Below are 22,808 nucleotides of genomic sequence, written 5' to 3' on the forward strand. Positions count from 1 at the left end.
CCACCCCTGGAATGATGGGGAAAAAATGGTGCCAGCTGAGACCATATGCATGTAGCTGGCCGACGGGGGAAAAAAAATCACAGGGAAGCTATTTTGGTGCGGGATACGATCGGCCAATGGCCTAGGGTGGGAAGTTACTTCAAGATTTTGGTTTTTTTGGTGTGTATAGTTCTCTACATAATATAAAATGTAAAATGTCAACTACTCCCTCCGTCCCAAAAAGAGTGTCGTTTTAGATTTTTATGACACAAGTTTGACTCGATTTGTAGAAAATACGTGTAATATTTATATCTCTAAATAAATTTATTAAAAAACTAGACTTAAAGATCTTTCCAATGATATTAATTATGTATTATAAATATTAATATTTTTTACTATATATTTAGTTAAAGTTATTTCTCGAGAAGCGAAAACGACACTTTTTTGGGACGGATGGAGTACTTTGGAATGATGAAATGTAAAATATCAAAATTTTTAGAATTATGTTTAGTTACATCCAAAATACAGAATATTGGCCTCTTGAGGCTCTTTTAGTTTTTTTTTTGGTCTCTTAAGGTCAAAATCTAAAATGGAGAATAACTACTTTTTTGCCAAAAAAAATCGTATGATGTTTTGTTCCATTATGCAAAATGATAAACTAAAACTTAAATTTTTTTTATGAAAGGGGAACTAAACACCCCCAAGACGATTTGCCTCTCTTCTTTGTCTCCCACGTGAATGCCCCTTCAAATTGATTGAATTTGCATCACGAGATTGCTTTGACCTACTATGTAGGTCATCAGTCTTGCCTTTCACATAGAAATAGCAGATCAATGAAGATTTATGTCAGGTCTGCCATCAAAATGGAATCAAATAGGCAAGCAGCCCAAGACGGAAGGAAACTGATTGTGGCATAGTTTTTCAATTTTTTCGATCACCATATCTATTCAATTTCTCGTACTTTTTGTGGTGTGTTTTTTTATGTAGAGAGTTTGGTGTGTAGTTTGGTACCTCATGTTATTATGGACTTCAGAACTTTCGATGAGGCTTGAGCATTTTGCTTAGCTACGGTGGACGTGAAGGTTTTGAGGTCAAGAAAGGGTATACAAATAAAAGACCATCCGATAGCAAGATTATATCATCTAGATTTGTTTACGCAAACGAGGGTCATCGATTGCAAGACAAAATGGATTGTTTAACAAAGTGCCCTCAAACTGAAGCCAGAATTGTTTGTCAAGTCCACATGAATCTTAAAATGGACAGTAAAAAAGGAATTTTGGAAGTGGCTAAGGTGATTTTGGAACACAATCAGCTCTGACCAACAGATATCAAACTTCTGATGCAAGAACGAACAAGACAATCGGCAAAGGAGAGAATTCAATAATCAACGAAGAGAACTCACTGCCACTAAAGTACCAAAATCTTTAGAACGAACATTACCAAACCAAAGATCAGGGCATCAGACTAGATCACTGCATACGTTTTGGGAAAGAAAAGTAGGAAGATTTATAGGATGTTGCATTACAAGGTTAATTTATGTCCTACGCACATGATGAGAAGCAAACTCTTGCCAGCTTAATCCAAATCAGAATAGCAGCATCAAGGGAACAATCGTGATGCAGATGATGGCCAAGGTCGCAATAATCGATCCCTGCTCAAAGGCTTTGCCTAGACCTCCCACCCTAGTGAAGTGCTGGAAGGCGAGATACACAGCTATGGCCAATGACAATACTGCACCACCTTGAGTTCCCCTGTAACCATACATTGGAAATCAGAGGATTCAGAGCACATGAGAAAACGAACTAGTGATTTTTTTTTCTGCTCACCAAATTAAGCAACAACTTTCATAAAGGAATTTTGAGAATACGAAATCAGCATGGTGATGATACTTCAAATATGCTACCACTACAAGTCTCAGTGTGCAAATATGCTACCACTAAAAGTCTCAGTGTGCTTTTTCCAACAAAAAAACACAGACGCAACACAGTTCAGTACTACAATCAAAAGATGATTACTTGTTTAACCAAAATGTTCATATATTATAGTTAATAAAAAGATGTGTAAACAAAAATTCATCAGGATATTCATCAGGGCCAATGTTGAAATCTTCTGTACCTCAGATTCATCAATTGGTATGGAGCAACGCTCACAAGCAGCATTGTTGACAGTGGAAGCTCCAGTTCACCTTCAATAGTCAGATTTTAGGTATAATAAACAGCAGGTTAGACCTAGTTACCTATAACATAAATCGGTTCGGAATCAACGCTACAAAGACACGAACTGTCTTCAAGTTTGCTAAAGTAGGATTACAATATAACGTTATACTACCCGTGTTCTCTTTTTTCTTGATTCCTTACACGTGAATACTTGAAAAAAAGTAATAAAGTTTGTTTATGTTGGGTCTATGTCGTCCCTTTAAAAAAGATGTATCATTCCATTATATCAAAAACAAAGTATGAAATTGATTATTAGCAGACAGAAAGAACCTCATAAATACTCTTATATTAACCATGTTTGCTACTCTACCTGGAATGAAGAAGAATAGACGCACCAACAGAGCAAGAAAAGCAGTCCACTGGCCATAGTCACCCCTAGATATGGTTGTTGGTAACAAAAAACAATTAGGCATAAGATAGTACTTTCACCGAAAATAAGAAGCATACAAACTGTATTGCAGACAAAAGAAGATAAGAAAACGCAGGTATCAAACAATTCGTTCCACAAAGAGCAGTGTCTTACTTGATCCATGAGATTATGCTGCAAGGTGCTTGAAGAGCAAAAAATGGCACAAGGAAAGATTTGTGGATGGCAGTGCCTTTAGCAAGTAATAGCACTCTGCAAAAGATAAAAACAGTTACCATTGTTCAAATAAGAATCATATAGGGTACTGCTAAGTTATACTGTTACTGTGTATATGTTTCGCAATCCCAGGTGTTCCCTGGAAGTCCTAAAAAGGTTAGGAAGAAGTTGGACTTCGAAGTGTATGTGACCATTCCCTTCTTTTAAAATGACTATCCAGTGTCATGCTAGGGAAGGGCAGCATGAATGACATGAACTATATGACAACTCATGAAAGATCTGAATCAGGATTAATTCCACTCTTTACATGTTAGTTCATCCTCTTCGCAATATGAGCAGGTCTAGTACTTGGAAGATCAGAAGCATGAGGTAGATACACACATGCAACATGGTCACCACAAAAGGACACACAATACTTGGAAGATCGTATGAAATTATGTTTTAACTTTTAAGACAATGGACTCATATCAAGTGCCAGAGTGGTGACAGCATATGCCAATGTAGTAGCCAGGGGTGAAGCTACGTAGATGACAGTAGGTGCAGATGCACCACCCAAAATTCGTGAAAATAATAGATTTTTGTAAAATTTCACCATATATGCACCCTGTATAATACAAATCTATACACCCACAAGGCAAGTGCGTCATCCTCTAATTTGCTCTAGCTTCGCCACTGGTAATAGCATCTGATGTCCTGCCCTTTCAAGTTGCAACATGAATAATAAGATCGCATTTCACAACATGGCACATCTCAGAGGCGTATACAGCTATCTATCAACATGCCAACACTTGCAAATAGCTCATGATCCTTAATAAGAAGGCAAAATAGCAACAGATGAACGGCAAAAGAAAACAAAGCCCATGTTTCTGAACCTGAACGTGTGGATAGTTCGCACCCATCACACAATGCCGGGGGAAAAAAAACAGAAATGCTATACAACACGCATGTGAGTGGAAAGAAAGGGACTTTTGGTTTTGGCCTTTTGGGTGTCAGGAATCAGGATACGAGGCAGTTGAGGCACTCACGCGCTGGCTCCGGCGGAGATCCACTGCATGGTCTGCGCGCTGAGGTACGCCGACGAGTGACACACGGCGGCGGCCCCCCTGTGCCGGCACGGCTGGCCGGCGCCCAGCGGCTTCAGTGGCAGCGACGCACATCCCCTGCACAAATGCGCGTCACCAACGGGCAGGTTGGATCAATAATTCCACGAAAGACGCGGCGGTGCAGAGCCGTGGGAGGTTTCAGCGAGGGCGCACAGCCCCCGTAGACTCAGCCTCACCTGAGCGCGGCCGTCTCCGTCCGCACGGCGGCGCGCGCGACGGGGAGACAGCCCCCGTCCCCTGCCGCCGCCGCCGCCGCCGCTCGCACCCTCAGCCGCGGCGGCGCGGCGGCGGGAGCCGGGATCGCGAGGCGCATCGAGATGGACATTCTCGCCGCACGGAAGGAATGAATGATTGACTCTCGCCGCGGACGGTGCGGTGGCGTGGCGTGTCTAGAGTCTCGGAGAAGCTGCTCAACCCGTTCCGCTCTCGGCTCGCGCGGAATGGAGCGCAGCTGTGCAGGGATGGAGCACAGGCAACAGAGGATGAGGACTGAGGTGGCAGGCAAAGCTGTGACTGCTGTGATGCGGACGGGCAGCCGAGAGCGCGGCTGCGAGTAAAAGTCGCGGGCGTGGGAGTCCGCGGGTGGCCACGTGGAGCCGCCCGTGGGCCTCGCGCCCCGGCCGGCCGTCCCAGGCCGTGCGCGTGCCCGCCGCGGCGCGCGGGGGAGGCAACGGTTCACGAGGGGCCGCACGCTCCCGTCGCGCGCGCTCGGTGCCGGTGCGTCCTCTTGCTTTGCTTGCCTTGCCCGCTTTGTTTGGGATCTGCCGAGTGGACGCTGGACAGACTCGAGCGAGGCGAACTGACCGAGCGCCGAGCCGAGACAAGGGCGACCTGGCGTGGCGGGCGCTTCACGGGACCGAGACGGGACTGGGAGGGGGGCGGCGCGAGCGCCTGAGGCTTCGCTGCTGGTTTTCGCGGTGGTTCCGTGGGTAAAACGCGGGGGTTTTGATGCGATTTGGTGCTCGATCTTGCGTTGCGTGTGGTGTACGTGCTGTTACCGGAGCTTGGAATGCTGCAGGTTTATGTGTGACGACGGACGATCAGAGACCACCCACGATGTTTTGCTGCTGCCGCCGTGCCACGGACGCGACCGACGCGCACATCACGTGAGTGAGAGCGTAAAAGTTGCGCTGTTCGTGCCTTGCCACATGCCACTCGTTAATTATCATGCGGTTCGCTCGTGCTGGCTGTGAAGTAGAGCCTCGGAGAGCCAGTGCATTTGCATCGTCGTTCTGCAGTGCGCCAGTGGACTCATTTACAGGAAGGCCTGGACCACCGAACGTGCAGTGGACTTGTGGGCCTTTACGCCAAACACGAAAGGTTCATTAGGCCCATGGTTTTAGAGTTCAACACTAGGGCCAAGATTGGTTTCGGGCTGGGAGCCCATCCTGGAAAACTTGGTTGGATTAGAATCCGTTCGGCCCATGGTTGCTGTTGGATGGATTGAAAGCTGCCGATGTTTCTAAAAAAAGGGAAAAAAAAAAGGGGAAAAAAAAAGAAAAGCTGCCGATGAAATGGCGAGGGCGTCATGCTTTCCGTTGTTTTTACTGTCTTCTCTAGTAACTACTAACTAGACACTGGTAGGTATCTGAAAGTTACGATTTCTAGTGGTTCTAAACAGCGAGACGTTCACTGTCGATTGTCAGTTTCATAGAAAGAAGTCGTTACAGCCGGGACTGAGCCAGTGACCGCCAGGTAGCTTGTTACACTTGTCTCACGGAGTCGCTATCAGTCTGCCGCACTGAGACAATCTCTTTCGCAAAAATACATTTTGCTTTCTTACCGTTCCTCAAAGTGAAACATGATCCAAGTGAGCACGGAGTTGCAAAAATATCGAGAGAAATCTGAAGGAAAATCCACAACCACCACAGAAATCGCGGGCGCCCAATCGCCTTTCTCCACGGAGATTCCTAGCCTCAGCCAGAGCTGCCTCATCTCCCTGAGGCTCCCGTCGCGCCAAGTGTTCCAGCATCCCGGACGCACCAATGGCATCCAGGCAACAGATTTTTCTGCAACTCTTGGCGACGTTCAAGATAGAACTGGTCGCGGCGGTGTTTCCCTCCCTCGCTTTAAATACCATCGTCGTCTCCACAGCAACTCAAGCCATCGATCTGCAAGTCTCACTCTTCTGCATAAACCCAGTGCATCAAGCAGCGCAATGGCGAGCAGCACCATGGCTCTCTCCTCCACGGCCTTCGCCGGCAAGGCCGTGAACGTGCCGTCGTCCCTCTTCGGCGAGGCCCGCGTGACGATGCGCAAGACGGCGGCGAAGGCCAAGCCGGCGGCGGCGTCCGGCAGCCCGTGGTACGGCCCCGACCGCGTGCTCTACCTGGGCCCGCTCTCCGGCGAGCCCCCGAGCTACCTGACTGGCGAGTTCCCCGGCGACTACGGCTGGGACACGGCCGGGCTGTCGGCGGACCCCGAGACGTTCGCCAAGAACCGGGAGCTGGAGGTGATCCACTCCCGCTGGGCCATGCTCGGCGCGCTCGGCTGCGTGTTCCCGGAGCTGCTCGCCCGCAACGGCGTCAAGTTCGGCGAGGCCGTGTGGTTCAAGGCGGGTTCGCAGATCTTCAGCGAGGGCGGGCTGGACTACCTGGGCAACCCGAGCCTGATCCACGCGCAGAGCATCCTCGCCATCTGGGCCTGCCAGGTCGTGCTCATGGGCGCCGTCGAGGGGTACCGCATCGCCGGCGGCCCACTCGGCGAGGTCGTCGACCCGCTCTACCCCGGCGGCAGCTTCGACCCACTCGGCCTCGCCGACGACCCCGAGGCCTTCGCCGAGCTCAAGGTGAAGGAGCTCAAGAACGGCCGCCTTGCCATGTTCTCCATGTTCGGATTCTTCGTCCAGGCCATCGTCACCGGCAAGGGCCCGCTCGAGAACCTCGCCGACCACCTCGCCGACCCCGTCAACAACAACGCCTGGGCCTACGCCACCAACTTCGTGCCCGGCAAGTGAGGAGGTGTCCGGATGCATGTGAGCGCGCGCGCGCACTGGTTTCGGCTTGTACCATGATGTAAATTACTGTACCAGGGTTCAATCAAGAAGGAATAACTGTGTTCATTATCTCGCGCCGCGTCTAAATTTCTAATACGGCTCATTCTTTTCCTTTTTCATTCATCACTGTCGGTTTTATTTGCGTGAAAAATCAGGTGTTTGATTAGAAGAGGGTCGCTGAATTTACAAATCAGACTTCAGACATTTGCTTACCTGACTGATGGACGCCGTGGGGTAGCACCCTAGCAGTCTAGCACCCATGCTTCTAGTGATCATTACAGTGAGAAGAGTAAAAAGATCCTGTTTTAGCTGCATGCTGCATTGTTGATCCGTTGTGGGGATTTTTTTTCGATTAGTGTAGTCCAGCCATTGAGCAACCGGTATTCGACATTGTCAGAAAACGGAGCTCTGACAGGATACAATTTAGTCCCAGTTGTTTTGTTTCTCGTCAGTATGATGTTTAGCTCTGCTATTTATCTGCACTTTGTATATACACGTACAAGAATCTATCTGTAAATTCATAAATTTACCAGTAGACAACCTTTTAGACGGTATAGTAGTATGGTTTAAGCAAGTTGAACACCACTCTTTTTTACGGTGAAACTGTACTAAGATATCGCGTAAGTAACGCATATGCGGTGTTTGCGCGCCAATCGGGCAATGCGTCTTTCTGCCGTTGTCTTCGTTCACCAAAACGCTGAGGCGTTGTTTAGTTCACCCTGAAAACCAAAAAGTTTTCAAGATTTTCCGTCACATCGAATCTTGTGTCACATACATGAAACATTAAATATAGACGAAAACAAAAACTAATTGCAGTTTAGCTGTAAATCACGAGACGAATCTTTTGATCGTAGTTAGTCCATGATTGGATAATATTTATCACAAACAAACGAAAGCGCTACAGTACCGAAAACTTTTCACTTTTCGGAACTAAACAAGGCCTGAGTTCTTCTGCAAATTTGAAATGAGACACAATCACACAGTGACACGGGCACGTACGAGAGACTCATTGCAGTGCAAGAGGAAAAACTGTGAGGTTTTCACTTTTTTAAGGTTTTGCGCTCTAGATTGCAGACTGGCCAACCGATTACAGAGACGATGAGTTCCCACGGCCCAACTACCTAAGTGGACTGGACCGATGAATGGGCGTGGCTCCTGCTTAGCCCACGATACAAGTGAGAGCTTAACGAGTGGGATGCTGTTTGGATCAAGAGATTGAAGGAGAGTTCGCCTCGTTGTAGGGACTTTTTGTTTGAGTTTCAACAAGAAAGCTGCAAAATTAGCTTATCATACAATAGAAGTCACGAAAAGAGTGCTTTTGGTAAGCCAAATTAAAACCGTTTGGGTTTTTTCAAATATAAACATGTGACTTTTAGCATGCTTTCTAAAAAATATCTTTTTTCGCCAAAAAAACCTATAAGACTAATGGCTAGCTAGTGAGAGGGCTCGGTGCTTGGCCAAGCCATGAGTCTCTGTACGTTGTTTGACGTACTCGGAGCATAGGCCTACTAACAATGCTAAACTCATCTCGAACCCGCACCACCATGCCATATGTGACATTTCCCTAAGGCAGCCCCTACCTAAAAATTCAACTAGTGACCATAAAAAATTCAACTAGTCAACACACTTTAATCCCGTGCCTATTACCACTGGTAAAACAACTACAACTTGCCACTGAAATATCAAAGAAGTCCACAATGTTTGTCTATACCATGCCAACTTCGCAGGCCTAAATTACCGATGATTGATTAAGCAAAGAAGCAATTTCCTCGAGCACAAATGGCAATTACAAACTCAAATCACAGAGAAAAAGTATTGACACTTAGGCTTTTAGACGATGGTGAAAGTAATGGCGAGAAATCTAGAGGTTGTGGAACGACAAGACGGCTAGTACTAGTAGACGGGGAGGACCCACAGGAGGATGGGGTGGGAGAAGAAGACACAGAACCATGGTCGCACTCCCACCCATCACACAATATTAGCTCTCCGGTTGCCTCCCTGAACCCCCACGCCTCACACTCATGTTGTTTTAGTTGGCCACCCCCGCCTCCAAAATGAGCCCTTGTGGCGCCCGACAACGAAACTGGCTAGTGATGCCTATCTATGCAACAAGATCCAAGATGTCGCAGATGAAGAGACTTGTGGAGTGCAGATAGACACTTTGGTAAGTGGAAACATCCAAAAAACCGAACCATACTACGAGTGAAGCCGTGAAAGAGGTATCACCAATGATGATGACGACAGTTGTTTTAAATTAACTTTCATGTCTATATTTCTTCTGATTTTACAAGGGAAAATAAATCTCACGCGACTCCTTTAACCCTAAAATGACCCCTAGCAGTCCTCGGTGGGTAGCATCAGTCACGTGATGCTTATATGGCATTGATGGAGCCGATGGCCGCATGCTATACGAGGGTGGCCTGTGGACAGAGACATGAAAAAAAATAAAATCGATTAATATCTCTAAATCCCATTTATCTTTGCCAAAAAGGGTGATATTATGTGCTGACATAATGCCACTAAGAAATGGCATAATTGTCAGGCCAGTCTCAGTGTAGAGTTTCATAGCGTTGTTTCAAAGTTACCATGTCATGTGAAATGAAATGAAACTTGGATGAAACACCCATTCTCAATAGAGAGTTCCATTCCATGGTTTCATAGACATTTAATTTCAAGACTCATAGAGAGTTGGTAATCGTGTCAAGAGAGTTTTATCTAGACGAAACCTATTTATTCTCTCTCTTATTAAATACACTGTCATGACATCCAAAATACCTATATGACAGTCTAGATGAAATTCGTAATGAGACTGGCCTTACGCACCATCCTCAAAAAGTATGTAATAATAAGACTACCAACTGTCATCGAACCTTACACACCATCCTCAAAAAGTATGTAATAATAAGACTACCAATTGTCATCGAACGTTAGGGTGTCTTCTTGCCACAATGGCTCCGATCTTTGCATTTTTATTCATTTTTCTTCCTACATGTAATACAAGTGTGTGATCCTCAATAATTAATGAGAACAATCTGCGTCTTGGAGTTGACGCGGACTGTTGAGATCATGTGAGGGTGAACATGCCAAAAAACAATTCAGTTTGTCATTGTTGCTCAGACCGGCCATGTTAGGGTAAGATACAGAATTATTTGCTTTTGTTAACAGTTGGCATTCACCATTTCTTCTTGCAGTGTCTTGGAGTTGATGTGGGCTGTTGAGACTAAAAATTGCTCGATTTGCTTTGGACAGCAGATGAGTAAAATAGCTTTGTCATGTACTCATGTTGAGCGAGTTTCTGGACAGTAGGGGAGTCATGGAGTTGGTTGAGTTGCATCTAGTACCTTTTTTTTTTTGCGACGTGCAGTGCAAAAACTTCTAAACGACCCTGTTAATGTGAATTCCAGTAAGTGATCTTTACAAAATGTTGGTCTTTAGCTCTTGTCGTGTAGTAGATGCTATTGTGTGAATAGAAACACAACGATATATTAAAAGAATATTCATAATTGATGATTGCTACATGCAAGTATTAAACCACCTGTAGATAGCCAAAAAGACAGCTCATGTCTATGGGTTGTATGAATTATCTATATTTATGGATTCTAAGAACTTAAAACATGTCCGTATAGTATCATATGGACAGTACACTACTACTCGAATGGGGGGCAATAACAGGTTGCAAAGCTTGTCCTCAGACATTAATGTCGTCTTGCACCAATGACCTCATACTGGGCATACTCATATACGCCTACCTAAATAACAGGACGAGTGATGACAAACATCGTTCTCCCTTAGAGATGTGAACTACCCAAAAAATATACTAGCACAAAGCAAAAATAACAAATATTGTATAATAAAAATAAGACATTATGTCAATCGAGCGTAGGTTGGTTAAATTTATTGCGGTGGAACCAAACCATTTGAGTTTGGGTCCTCGTTTAAAATCATGTTGTGACTTCGTGGCAAGTGACACGTCCGTCAATGGGAGACAACTATAGTGATTTCAAGAATATCACAAGATCTACTAGCCCAAGCTCTTCCGACAATCCTGTTAGGAGGTAAGGTTTGCAACTTCATGGCAGGTGACGTGCTCGTTAACAGTGAAACACCTACGATGACTTTGTGAATCTCAAGATTTGACAGCTTAGGTTTAGTCTTTCCGATATCCTCATATGAGTAGGGTTTGCGGCTTGTGGTAGGTGACATGGTCATCAACAGTGGGACACCTATATTGACTTTGTGAATCTCAATATCTGTTAGCTCATATTAGTCTTTTGGAGTCGTCATAGGGGTAGATTTGCATCTTTGTGGTAGGCGCCTTGCTCGTCAGTAGTGAGGCAACTATGTGTAGTTGTTGACTGTGAATCTCGATATCTGTCAGCTTGTATCGGTCCTTTAGAGGTTCTCGTAGAGATAGGATTTGCAACTTCATAGTAGGCAACATGCTTGTCGTCGATAGCGAGGCATCTATGTGTAATTCTGCGAATCTCGAGATTTGTCAACTTAGGTGTTTAGTCTTTCGAAGATCCTCATAGTCATAGGAGTAGGGTTTGCTACATTATGATAGGTAACATGTTTGTCCACACTCGACACTGGGATATTTGTGGTACTTTTTATGAATCTCAAGATCTGTTAATTTAATTAGGTTTAGTCGTTTGAAGATCTTGTAGAAGTAGGATTTTACATTTTCGTAGTAGGTGACGTGCCTAGTGAAAATAAGAGGGTGTTTGGTCGGGGTTGTTTAAGTTTAATATGTGTAACATTTCGTTTCATTTGTCAATTAATATCTAATCATGGACTAATTAGACTCAAAAGATTTGTCTCACAAATTAATCTCTAAATATGTTTTTAGTTTCATAAATAATCTATATTAATACTCCATGTGACGGACGGTAAACTTTACCACGGCGACCCAAACAAGCCCTAAGTGTTGCTTCACGGATCTTGAGATGTGTCTGCTCAAGTTTATTTTCTTAGAGTCTTTGTAAAGGTATGCGGTTTATTATTTGTATATTTATTATAGGGTGATAGGTTGTTTGCTTTATTACTGTATATAAAATGTGGAAAAAACGGTAATCAGGACAGGACTTCAGGAGTAGTCGCAAATAATACATGTGACACAGGGTAATTGCCGCGTACGCCGTACCATACATGGGGCTGGGAAAGAGTTATGGTCCCGTGTTAATCCCTTCTCCGTAATCCTTTCCGTCTAGCTATATAAACTCGGCCGCAGCGAGGGAGGGGGAGGAGGAAGGGTTTTGGAATTAGGCAGCGGCCGCCGTTGCGTGGGAGAGAGCAAAGTGAACCAGGCCGAAACCGAAGCTACCGCCACCACCACCACACCCGCCCACCGCAGCAACGCCGGGCCCTTCTCGTCTCCCTGTCCCCTAGTCCCAGGAGGGGATCCCGGCGGCGAGGATGAGCGGCGGCGGAGCCGGAGGGAAGGGGGCGGCGGCGCCCGTCCCGCCCGGGTCGAGGAAGCTGGTGCAGAGCCTCAAGGAGATCGTGAACCGCCCCGAGGCGGAGATCTATGCCGCACTGCGCGAGTGCGGCATGGACCCCGACGAGGCGGTCAGCCGGCTCCTCTCCCAAGGTCCGGGCACGGCTTGCGCTGTCCTCTCCCCACTCCCCACTCCCACGATTCCGTGCCTGTTTAGCTGTTCGTTGTTGGGCCCACTGCTAGGGTTTACACGGTTCGTAGGCCAGCGGGCTCTCGTCGATCTGGGCGATTCGTTGACATGAAGGTCGTAGTCTGAGCGCGCTGCCCGATTAGTGGGAATCGGATGCACCTGTATTGTTTCCTTTCCCCTTTGGGGCCCTCGAGTTCATACTCGGTTTAGTTATCTTTAAGGCAGTATATCAGATAATAGTATTAGATGTTGGAGTCTATAGTAGTATTAGATGTAGGAGCTGTGAGTGCTGTCACAGTGTCCACTATTCATTTAGGGTTTCTATTTTAGATTTCTTGCAAATGCTATTAGTGGTAAGGACTAGTGACTAAGGAGTTACCTATTTTGGAATATCACACAACCACGCAGGATTATCTTTTCTCTCAATCCGGTGGTTGGTTCATCCACTTGTTTTGTTGTGGTGCCAGCTAATCATTTCAAGAACGCACAGACATTTTTGTCGTTGTCGCTTGTGGGAGGATTTACTTTTATCTAATGGATGCGACACAATAGCGTGGATAATGTCTGAACGCTGGAAGCTTGGGAGAAAGTAAGACAAGCCTGTTGCATTAGACTGGACATCTTAGTGTTTCAATGCAGGAGGCAAACTGAAATTGGTTAAGTGGATATATTTGTGTTTGTACTGGTTACAGGAGTAGGACTTACGAACCAGATTTGGAGCGGATGGCTGTGGTAGGCTTAGATAGTTTGTTGGGAAAGAAAATCTGTGGTACTTTTAGCTACCAGGTTTGGAAAGAGGGGAGCCTTTAGACTGGGATATGATGTTTGAACTCTTGCCCTTTTAGTCATGCATTTTGGAGGAAGGTGCTTATGTATTGGATTTTCCCATGATAGGATTTATCAAAGTTTAGCTAGGCGCTAGGCGGCTTCTAGGCGCCGACCCTCTGCCTAGCGCCTAGGTGGGAGTTATCGCGCCTAGGCGTTCCTACGCATTTTCCTAGGCGTTTTGGCAATTTTGCCATAACTTATATATTCAGGCATTCAGAGCTCACATTCAGGCATTCAGAGCAAATGCAAATGCAAAAACATACACCATTCAGAAATAACATTCACCATTCAGACATTCAGAGTAATATCAGGCATTCACAGGGATTCAGAGTTCAGATCCAGTGGCAATCACAGAGTTCAGATCAGGCATTCCTATTCATCATCCATGTATTCAACTTGAAAACAGAGGGTAGGAGCAGGGGAGGGGAGCAGCGAGCAGGGGAGCAGGACGGGGAGGAGCAGGGCCTGCGTATCCACCTGCAATCCCTGTGAATGCCTACGAGATGCGCGAGGGAGGGGTGAAGAACAGGGGAGGGGAGAGGAGCAGGGGAGCACAGCTGCCGGCGGGGGAGGGGACGGACCTTGGGGCGGGGAGGGGTGCGCTGGTGGGGATGACCTTCCAGGCAAGACTGCAGGAGGGGTGCGCCGGGGGGGATGAATTTCCAGGTGAGGAGACGGCGACGAGCACGACTGGCGCCCACGGGACCTCCGTGGAGGAGCAAGACCGGCGGGAGGAAGCGCGTCGGGCGGGCAGAGATGTGCTCGGAGGGAAGAAGCGAATGGCAGGCAGGAACTGCGTCGTTTCCTTTATACTTCCCTCCTGTTTTCGCACAGCCGAGGCCATCTGTGCGCGCGCGCCCGCCTGCGACGTCTGCCTCTGCGCGAGAAACCTTCACGCCCTGGCCCGCTGCGTAATTTTTCTGCGGGCTTGCGCACGCGTCCGCCTCCGCGCCGCCTAAGGCCCCCTAGCGCCCAGATCGGCGACTACCCCTGTAGTTGAGGCGACGGGCTTCGCCCACTGACCAGTCGCACCTAGTCGAGCGCCTAGCGGAACTATGGGATCTATTGAACATGTACATCAGATCACTTGGTTGTCTTGTCTTCTTCTTCAGCTTTTGCTGGTTCTGCTTATTATGGTATTTTTCTTTTGGTATTGCAATTCCTGGCTATAACTTCGAACATGCCACAACTTTCTTAAGGTTTTTGTCTTGCCCACACATTTGCTGTAGGATGAGTTCGATCTTGAATCATTTGTTCTCTACATTTTAGTATCAGTACTGTAGCTTAACTTCTCACTACTCTAGACCTATGTACATTACATATGCTTGTCATGGAATGAAATCTATCTATTTACCAGATGTGCTCAAGAATGTTAGCTTTGGATTTATGGATATGTTCTGGTCGCTGGCAATTGAAATAGTTGTCTAGATATCATCTGATCTTGCATCATGTACATGTTGTAATGTCAACGGGCCGAGCACATCTATAAATGTTGATAAGTCATCACTGCCTATACTCTTTTCAGATACTTTCCAAGAGGTAAAGAGCAAGCGCGACAAGAAGAAAGAGGTCAGAACTGTTTTTTTTAAAACTTTCTAATGTGCCCTATCGTCTTGCATATACAATCCATTTGATAATAACCATTTGCCAGCTTTTATTTACCTTGTTCATAAATTGGTAACCAACCTTCTTGCACCATGTAGTTTCATTGGGTGAATAATACTGATAATGAATCTGTATGCACTGCTGATTCTTTTTTCTACCATGTGTTATTCCTTGCACCAGAAGTTAGCATATTCAACTACAGTTTTGGTTATTGTTTGAAAAGTTTTCTTAGTTGACCACTAGAACTGACAACTAGAGTTGTGGCAATTAATAAGCAGATTAAAGAGGTTCCTGAGACAAGATATCGATCGGCAAATAGTTCTACTAATCGAGGCCTTAGAAGTGGTGCAGATCGAGGTGGACGGAGCAATTCTGTGCACTCTAGCTCTACTGGTAAATAGAACACGTGCCATTTTTACCCTCAAGCTTATTTTTTGGCCTATTATTTCTTCTGACCCAATCTCCATTTCATTCCAAAAATTAGATAACATGACCTCAAGGCCACCAGTCTCAGGGTCTGGAACGGCATCAGTTAATTCCAGTCAGAGGCAAACAATGGCAAGGTAAAGGGACAAAAGGACCCTTCTGTGATCCATTCAAAGGATCAGTGTTTTTTGTTTATGTATTTTTATTTTGTTTATTTACTTTAAGCGATTTAAGCTATTTTCTGTTTTCCTTCAAATAATTTTGTTGTGGCTCGTCATGTCTATTTTTTGTGTTACTGCTGGTGCTTTTGCCTTGCTGAGTAAACATCCAAGGAACAACAAGAATTCTTGGTGTTAATTTCTTAGGTTTACTATGGTTCTCTAGGTAGTTAATTTAATTTAGTTTGACATTCTAGTTTTTTTGCAAAAAAAAGATCATTTGCAATATTGTGGGTGTTAGAATCAACAGAATGATCTCCAAGTGTTTGGATGATGCCCATCTCTATAAAATAGAGAATTATTCTCAACTGTCAATATTTTCAGATCATTTGGTTTTTATTATTACATTTGGCTGATTGCTGATGTTAATATCCTCTCTTGTATTCTGCAGTTCCTCTGCAAACAAACATATGGTTACTGATGGACCAGCTGTATCATTGCAATCATCGTCTGGGTTTCAGCATGGTGGTTGGTCTGGGACGCCTGGTCAGTTGTCGATGGCTGACATTGTGAAAATGGGTCGGCCTCAGGGCAAGGCTTCCAGCAAACCTGTGGTCACAGCTGACAGAGGTTATGCTGGACAGTACCCATCTTTGCCAAGCACAAACCAGAACCTGAAACAATCTGTAAGCATGGTTCCCCCAACAGAGCTTGACAAGGGGTTACAACCTGCCCAAGATTCGGTTCAGGTTATGAATCACGGTCATTCTGCTGCTGACAGCAAGCTCCCATATGGTACTGATTGGTCTCCACAAGACGACCCAACATCTGCGAACCAATCATCCCTTCCTGAGACATCTGGTGATCCGTCCTTGTATGAAGCATCATTTCAGTCATCTACATTGGTTACTGATGTAGTTAATTCACATGAAAATTTGCACTTGGATGAAGACAGCACCTTTGCAATGAGACCAGTACCTGCCTCTGAGATACACTTGGAACCTAGTGATGGTATTTCTGAATACAATGATGGAATGTTGAACAACTCAAGTTCCTATCAGCCTCAAAATTACTCTTACACAGAACAAGAAGGTAAGTGTAGAACTACTGGGAATCTGCTAGCTGGTTGGTTAACCATTTTAGAGGCTGATGATTTTTTCTATAAACATCCATTTATTTAATTTTCCATATATTAGCTATGGAGTAAGCACCAAAGTAACATTTAGGTAGTTGCCAGTCTTAGTCAGAATCATGGAAGACGTGGTAAATTGTAATTAATTGCTTGAGTCTAGTTGGGTGATGTAAACTATTTTTTTACCATTTATTATGTAGTTCTGCCTGTATATTTCACTCTGTGCAGACTGTATTTGTGTCATAGATGTAAACATAATCAGGAAGGTACTGGGACAAATATAAGCACCTAAAAAAGTATTGCTTTATCCAAAGTATTGGATCAAATGCAGCTAGTATTTGTTAAGTAATAGATACTGTAGTTAAAACAGATTTAAAGAACAAATATAGATATTATATTGTTTTGTCTTCGACTATGAACTGTCATATTATTCTTTGCTTTCCATAAGAAAGGGAGAGTTATTTTGCTTCTAGTGTTGTTGGGCTTGTCAAATTATTCATCCGATTTGCTATCGTATGAATTGCTTCACTTTGGATATTTATGAATCATGCTGCGTTCTGATAGCTTGGTCTTGTTTTCAAATTTTGAACAAAATTGTTGGCATGGTTCACAATGAGTTCTGATTCCTTTTGTAATTGTGTTTATATATGTTTATCTTCAGTCGAGGATTCCAGTGCTGATCTATCAGCAGCAGCAGCAGCAGCAAACTTCCAGAGTTTAAGCCTGCATAATGACGAGTTAGCCGCAAAAAAGACTGCCGAAGATAACCCTGCAGTGATAATTCCTGATCATTTGCAAGTTACAAATACAGAATGTGTCAGTTTGAGCTTTGGCAGTTTTGGATCTGGTGCGTTTTCTGGGCTACTCCCACAAAAGACCATGGATAGCAATGTGGAATTCCCTGCCCGAGAGGAATCTGCACCGGTAGATCAAATAGACGCCAGGTGAAGCATTTTACTGCTGTTTTTTGTGGCACTTTCATTGCCCCTTCACGTCGGGAATGTTGACACCGTGGAATTGTTTGTTGCAGGAATCAAGATTACTATGAAAGTGGTGCAGTAACTTCACCAGTGGACGAAAATCTTGAGGCCATGCTGGGAGCCAACATAGAGAATGTCGATGCGCCTTCTGTTTCACAGCCTAATGAGCTTAGGCAGGACGTACTTGATCCTTCTGGACTTCAATATGACGTGCCATCAGTTTCAAGTCATGCTTATTCAAACACGAACGCTTCACAGCCTAGCACAATGGAGGATCCACAAGGAAACAACCAAGCACATACTTTTTCCCATTTGTCAAACTTGATGGTATGCTTGACTCTTCTTTCTGTTTTTTTCCCACACATCCTTGGTAACTGATCTTTCGTTGCCCTCAATATTTGTGTCTAGTGCTATGCTGTAACTGCAAAGGTGCATTAAGTTCCACTGTATCTACATGGTCAATCTTCATACATAAGGAAAAACATCTTGAGTTACCATGATATGATAACAGATCTAGGCGCATTGGCCTTATATAGCATTCTGTTGCATTTTTCTAGAACATTTAGCATGTACTCCCCCATCCCAAATTATAAGGCATTCCAAGAATCTTGGAGAGTCAAAGCATTTTAAGTTTGACCAATGCCCTTTTCGCTTGAGCTTATCCCCGAATTTGCCAGCCATTCAACAATGTTTTTCTCTCACAACAAATCAGCGAACAATACTTTCAGCCATGACTTTTCTACCAAGCGAATAGCTTCCAAATTTATATGATAAAATAATAACATTTATGATATTAACTAAGTATCATTATGTTCTTCATTAATTATATTTTCATAGTATATCTATTTGATGTCACAAATCTTTATAGTTTTTTATATAATTTTGGTCAAACTTAGGATGATTTGACTCTCAAGATTCTTGGGATGTCTTATAATTTGTGTGGAGGGAGTAGGAAGTTCCATATTATATCAATAAGGGAAACTGCACTTAGGTCAATCTGGAGTTCTCATCTTAAATGCTCATATCTTGGCTAAACTTGCCCTGCTTATGCTTTGGCCTCCTTTTGTATTGAAAAATCATCATGATTGCATGACCTACTAAGAAACGCTTCCATATGTAAACTTTTTTATGCGTAATATTAAAAAAAGTAAAATTGACACAAGCATACAATTTGTATCTTTTTAGAATTATAATAGATAATAGATATATAATAAAAGGTATCACTACCTTTTGTAAAACTACCACAAGAAACCATACACAATTGACAATACTGGTCACTTAGAATTTAACAAGACTACAGACTTTAAGCATTGCATATCCCATTGGTGGATGGAGTGCTTAAACGTGTGTTTTTATGAAAAATTAAGGATTTTTTTTTGTGGGGGTATTGCTTAAATCGCAGTTTTGTGATGCATTTATCCCACTAGGAGTGTAGTCCTCTGAAATTATTTCTTAATAGTGTGTGTGCATGTGCCCACATTTATAAGTTTGACATTGACAAAGGCAGCATGAATTCGTGACATGTACGAGAATATGTTCTCGGCCATAGAATGACTTTTAAATGTTGATTGACTGCATAGTATAGATCTAATGGATGTAATAGAAATGATCACCTTCTGAATTAAGTTAAAGTCTATGTAACTAGCTGTTTTGGGTATCAGATGTTTCTTGTTGGCTGTTTGGTGTTTTTAAGCTGTTTTATTTACCCTGTTGGCTTATTTGATTCTGTAAATTGGTGAGGTGATTGGGTCACATTAGGGATTTGTGTTTGCAATTTCAGAAAAATCCAAGTAATCTGTTGTGTGGTGTTTATCTCTTGCTTTGTAATTTTTTTCGAATGTTCATATAAACAAAAGGGAAAGATAATTTGGTGAGCTAGTGTCCAGGGCTGAGGATGGTGGAGTATTTATATCTAACAAAAAGATTTAACTGCCTTTATTACTAGATGAGTTATCAAGAGATTACTATACATTCTCAAAACAAAGCAAAAACAGTTATTCAGTGGGTCAAGCTATTTTTTGCTGACCCGTTGCTTCTGGTTTATAGGACTAGTAGTACACAGATTGAATAAGAGAGTTCAAATGAGGTGTGAACACAATATTTTAAGCCATATGAGCCAGTTTAAAAATATTTCAGTATGACAGTGTGCTAGTTTAACTCTATTTTTAAAGAAGTAAAAAAAGACCCAAGGCCTCGATCCTCATATTAAATTAACAAATTTTGTTGTATATTTGTTACTTCTTATTCTTAAATATATACAGGAATTCTTCAACAGTTAATGTATGGTCCAGCAGCTTTGTTCTAGTTTCCTGTGCTGTTTCAATTCATGTCATGCTTCATCTTACTGAAAAGGATTATGCTAAACTTCATTTTCTTCTGCCTGTCAGTTTGTTTCTTAGTTCTCACTCTTTATCATTTGTTTCCCAGCAAGCAAATCCTTTGAGCACCAGCAGCCTATTGGGGTCAAATCAAAATCATGCAGCTCTTCATGGCTTAGAGTTTGATTTACCGCCTTATCTGGAAGCAAAATATAACACAGGCTCGACTACAAATCCTAGACCAGCCATATCCATGCAGGAGGTTAGTTAAATATTTGAATTCCTTTTTTTCTCACTCACATCCTTGACATGCTTATGCTATTTTATGTATCAAAAGTTCCTGTGCATATTACTTTAGCATCTATAAATTATAAATTATTATTATACTGAAAGAAATAGCATCCTAGTTTAGTGATATACATCATTAGCATAAATATTTAAAACTGGAAACATAGCAAACTCATGTTAAATTCATTATGGATTCTGAACTGTCCTGTTTAGCATTGTCCTATGTTTTCTGCCTTTCCTAAGTCTACATCTCATGAAAATATTTTTCAGGCCCTGAAAGCAGGGGTTTTCTCCAATGCTCAGTCTACACAGAGTCTTCCAAGTACCAGCATTCCAACAGGGCCTCCTCTCCCTCAGCAATTAGCACATCACCCTTACTCTCAGCCAACTTTACCAATTACACATTTTCCAAATATGGTTGGCTATCCGACGTATTTGCCACAAAACTATGCTACTTACCTATCTTCAGGCACCTTCCAGCAAGCATACCCGAGTAATGGACCATTCCATCAGTCTGCTGCTGCTTTGCTCGGATCTGGTATGAAGTACTCGACCCCAGAGTATAAGAACAACCTGTCTGCCACAGGCTTACAACAGCAACATCAGCCGCAACCACAACCACCTTCATCAGTCATCTCTGGTTATGGAGGCTTCGGAAGCTCAGGCAACATACAAGGAAATTTTACCCTTAATCAGAGTACTGGCTCTGCATCAACTCTTGGTTTTGACGAAGCATTGAGCAGACAGTACAAAGACACCAGTCAATACATGGCTCTCCAGCAGGTAATCATCACACGCTGGCTCATGTAACCTGGGAAATTTTGTGCTCTCTCCCCAATCAGTGTCATCCTTTTTTTGTGGATGAAGGTTTTTACAGCAGTGGTAATTTATTGTTATCTCTTTCAGGGTGACAACTCCGGAATGTGGCTTCATGGCTCGGGTTCTAGAGCGACCTCGACTCTTCCACCTAACCACTTTTATGGTTACCAGGGACAGAGTCAGCTGGGTGGCTTCCGTCAGGCGCAGCAGCCACAGCCTTCCCAATTTGGAGGCCATGGGTATCCAACATTCTACCAGTCTCAGGGTGGCCTGACGCAGGAGCACCCCCAGAACCTTGCTGAGGGCAGCCTGAATGGCTTCCAGGTCGCACCGTCTCAGCCATCTCATCCGAACTGGCAGCATCAGCACACTTACTGAGCCCTGTACTTCCTTGTTATGGTGGCTCTTTCGCCGTCACAAGCCAAGTTTCTCGTGCTTGTGCCCTCACTCGATGCAGAGTAAGCTGCTCGGTTTAGCTGAGCTTGTACCTTGAGCGCTGAGAGGGTCCCAGGCATACAACAGTTAGAGCGTGTTAACATGTTGCGTGTGTTGCCAGACTGATGCATTGTGATTTCTTTTCGATAGTATGCGGAGGTGCAGTCCTGTATAACTGAGATATGATAACCTAACAAGCAGTCGTTTCTGATTTCCAAGAGTTGTCTACTCTTAGCTTGAGCAGATGCTGCTCTGATTTTGAATGTCTGCTTGCAATATTATTGTTTTGCGGTTGCAACTTGCAGCGTATACTGCTTCAGAATCGAGGAAGAAAAAGGGGTTACTACATGCTCCATTTCATCAGTATGGTAATAATATAATTAATAATTAATAATATGTGGTACTTGTGAAAAGTCTGCGGGTTCAGATATGCAAGTCCACATTTGTTTGGCGTTCAAATTTGCCATTGTCATTGAAAACTCAGATAATGGTAATAAAAACTGAGGATCTGCATATCGATCGCCAACATGGTGAGTTTCATCGTCACCGTGATGTATGTGCTTATGCTAATATAGTTATGTGCCTATGCTAATATAGTTATAGTTATAGTAGCAACAGGTTCAGTTTGTTATACATGACATCAGGGTGTTTGTCGGGTTCGAAAGTTCGATCAGACCTCTAGGAGTTGCATACTTCTAATTGAAAAATTGCATGCGTAAATCGTCCAAAAGAAAAGAGAGGTTCTGTAAACGAACCGTTTCTAAATTCTAAAAGCTTGGCCCATTTGTTCACGGTCTGGCCCGTACGTTCCTGAGCGTGTTCGGCCTGCCTTTTATCTGTCAGGCCCGTTTCTGTGCCAGTTAAATTCGGCCCGTGTAAGCTGCTCGCATTGTTGTTTCCTTTTGACAACTGAGACATGATTTCAGGAGTACGTCGCTTCTTCTGATTTAATTTAATAAATAGTTTACCTAGACAAAAAACTCCCTATTTGACACTAGCATAACAGGGTCTTCCTTTTACAGCCCTATTAAGTCACATGTCGGTAGTGGAGTTTGGATTGGAATGGGTACCAGACACTTTTGGTGATCCTGGTTCCTGGGTGCGGCATCCGATTTTAGGCCACACCGCGACTGGAGGCAGGACACGTTCGTCTCCTCCTCTTTCCTCGTCGTCTTTTTCGCTAAAAAAAATAATGGTCGTGCCCGTTCCGTGTGGCTTTGGCTGTGTCGTCCACATCCATGCAGGGCTGGCTCCCAAGTTTCAAGCTGCGGCACAGTGTGCTGGATATATATATATATATATATATATATATATAC

The 22,808-nt window shown here is 43.9% G+C and overlaps 3 protein-coding genes across 3 annotated transcripts; 2 read left to right on the plus strand and 1 right to left on the minus strand.

Annotated features, from left to right (window-relative positions):
- LOC8074607 (cold-regulated 413 inner membrane protein 1, chloroplastic) lies at positions 1,342-4,438 on the minus strand. The gene is made up of 6 exons (XM_002441485.2): positions 4,058-4,438; positions 3,804-3,938; positions 2,719-2,814; positions 2,506-2,570; positions 2,095-2,164; positions 1,342-1,730 (listed from the first exon to the last, which is right to left on the minus strand). Exons 1-6 carry the CDS (start codon positions 4,204-4,206, stop codon positions 1,565-1,567), a joined length of 681 nt encoding a protein of 226 aa, XP_002441530.1. The 5' UTR covers positions 4,207-4,438; the 3' UTR covers positions 1,342-1,564.
- LOC8074608 (chlorophyll a-b binding protein M9, chloroplastic) lies at positions 5,882-6,945 on the plus strand. Its single transcript, XM_002440218.2, has one exon. It carries the CDS (start codon positions 6,040-6,042, stop codon positions 6,835-6,837), a length of 798 nt encoding a protein of 265 aa, XP_002440263.1. The 5' UTR covers positions 5,882-6,039; the 3' UTR covers positions 6,838-6,945.
- Positions 12,098-21,765, plus strand: LOC8063611. Its single transcript, XM_021447373.1, has 10 exons — positions 12,098-12,466; positions 14,857-14,900; positions 15,215-15,329; positions 15,421-15,499; positions 15,972-16,612; positions 17,314-17,596; positions 17,683-17,959; positions 20,060-20,212; positions 20,509-21,021; positions 21,145-21,765. The coding sequence occupies exons 1-10, from the start codon at positions 12,292-12,294 to the stop codon at positions 21,433-21,435; spliced, it is 2,571 nt and encodes an 856-aa protein (XP_021303048.1). The 5' UTR covers positions 12,098-12,291; the 3' UTR covers positions 21,436-21,765.

The sequence above is a fragment of the Sorghum bicolor genome, chromosome 9 (genome assembly GCF_000003195.3).
Source record: "Sorghum bicolor cultivar BTx623 chromosome 9, Sorghum_bicolor_NCBIv3, whole genome shotgun sequence".
In the NCBI taxonomy this organism is placed as follows: Eukaryota; Viridiplantae; Streptophyta; class Magnoliopsida; order Poales; family Poaceae; genus Sorghum; species Sorghum bicolor.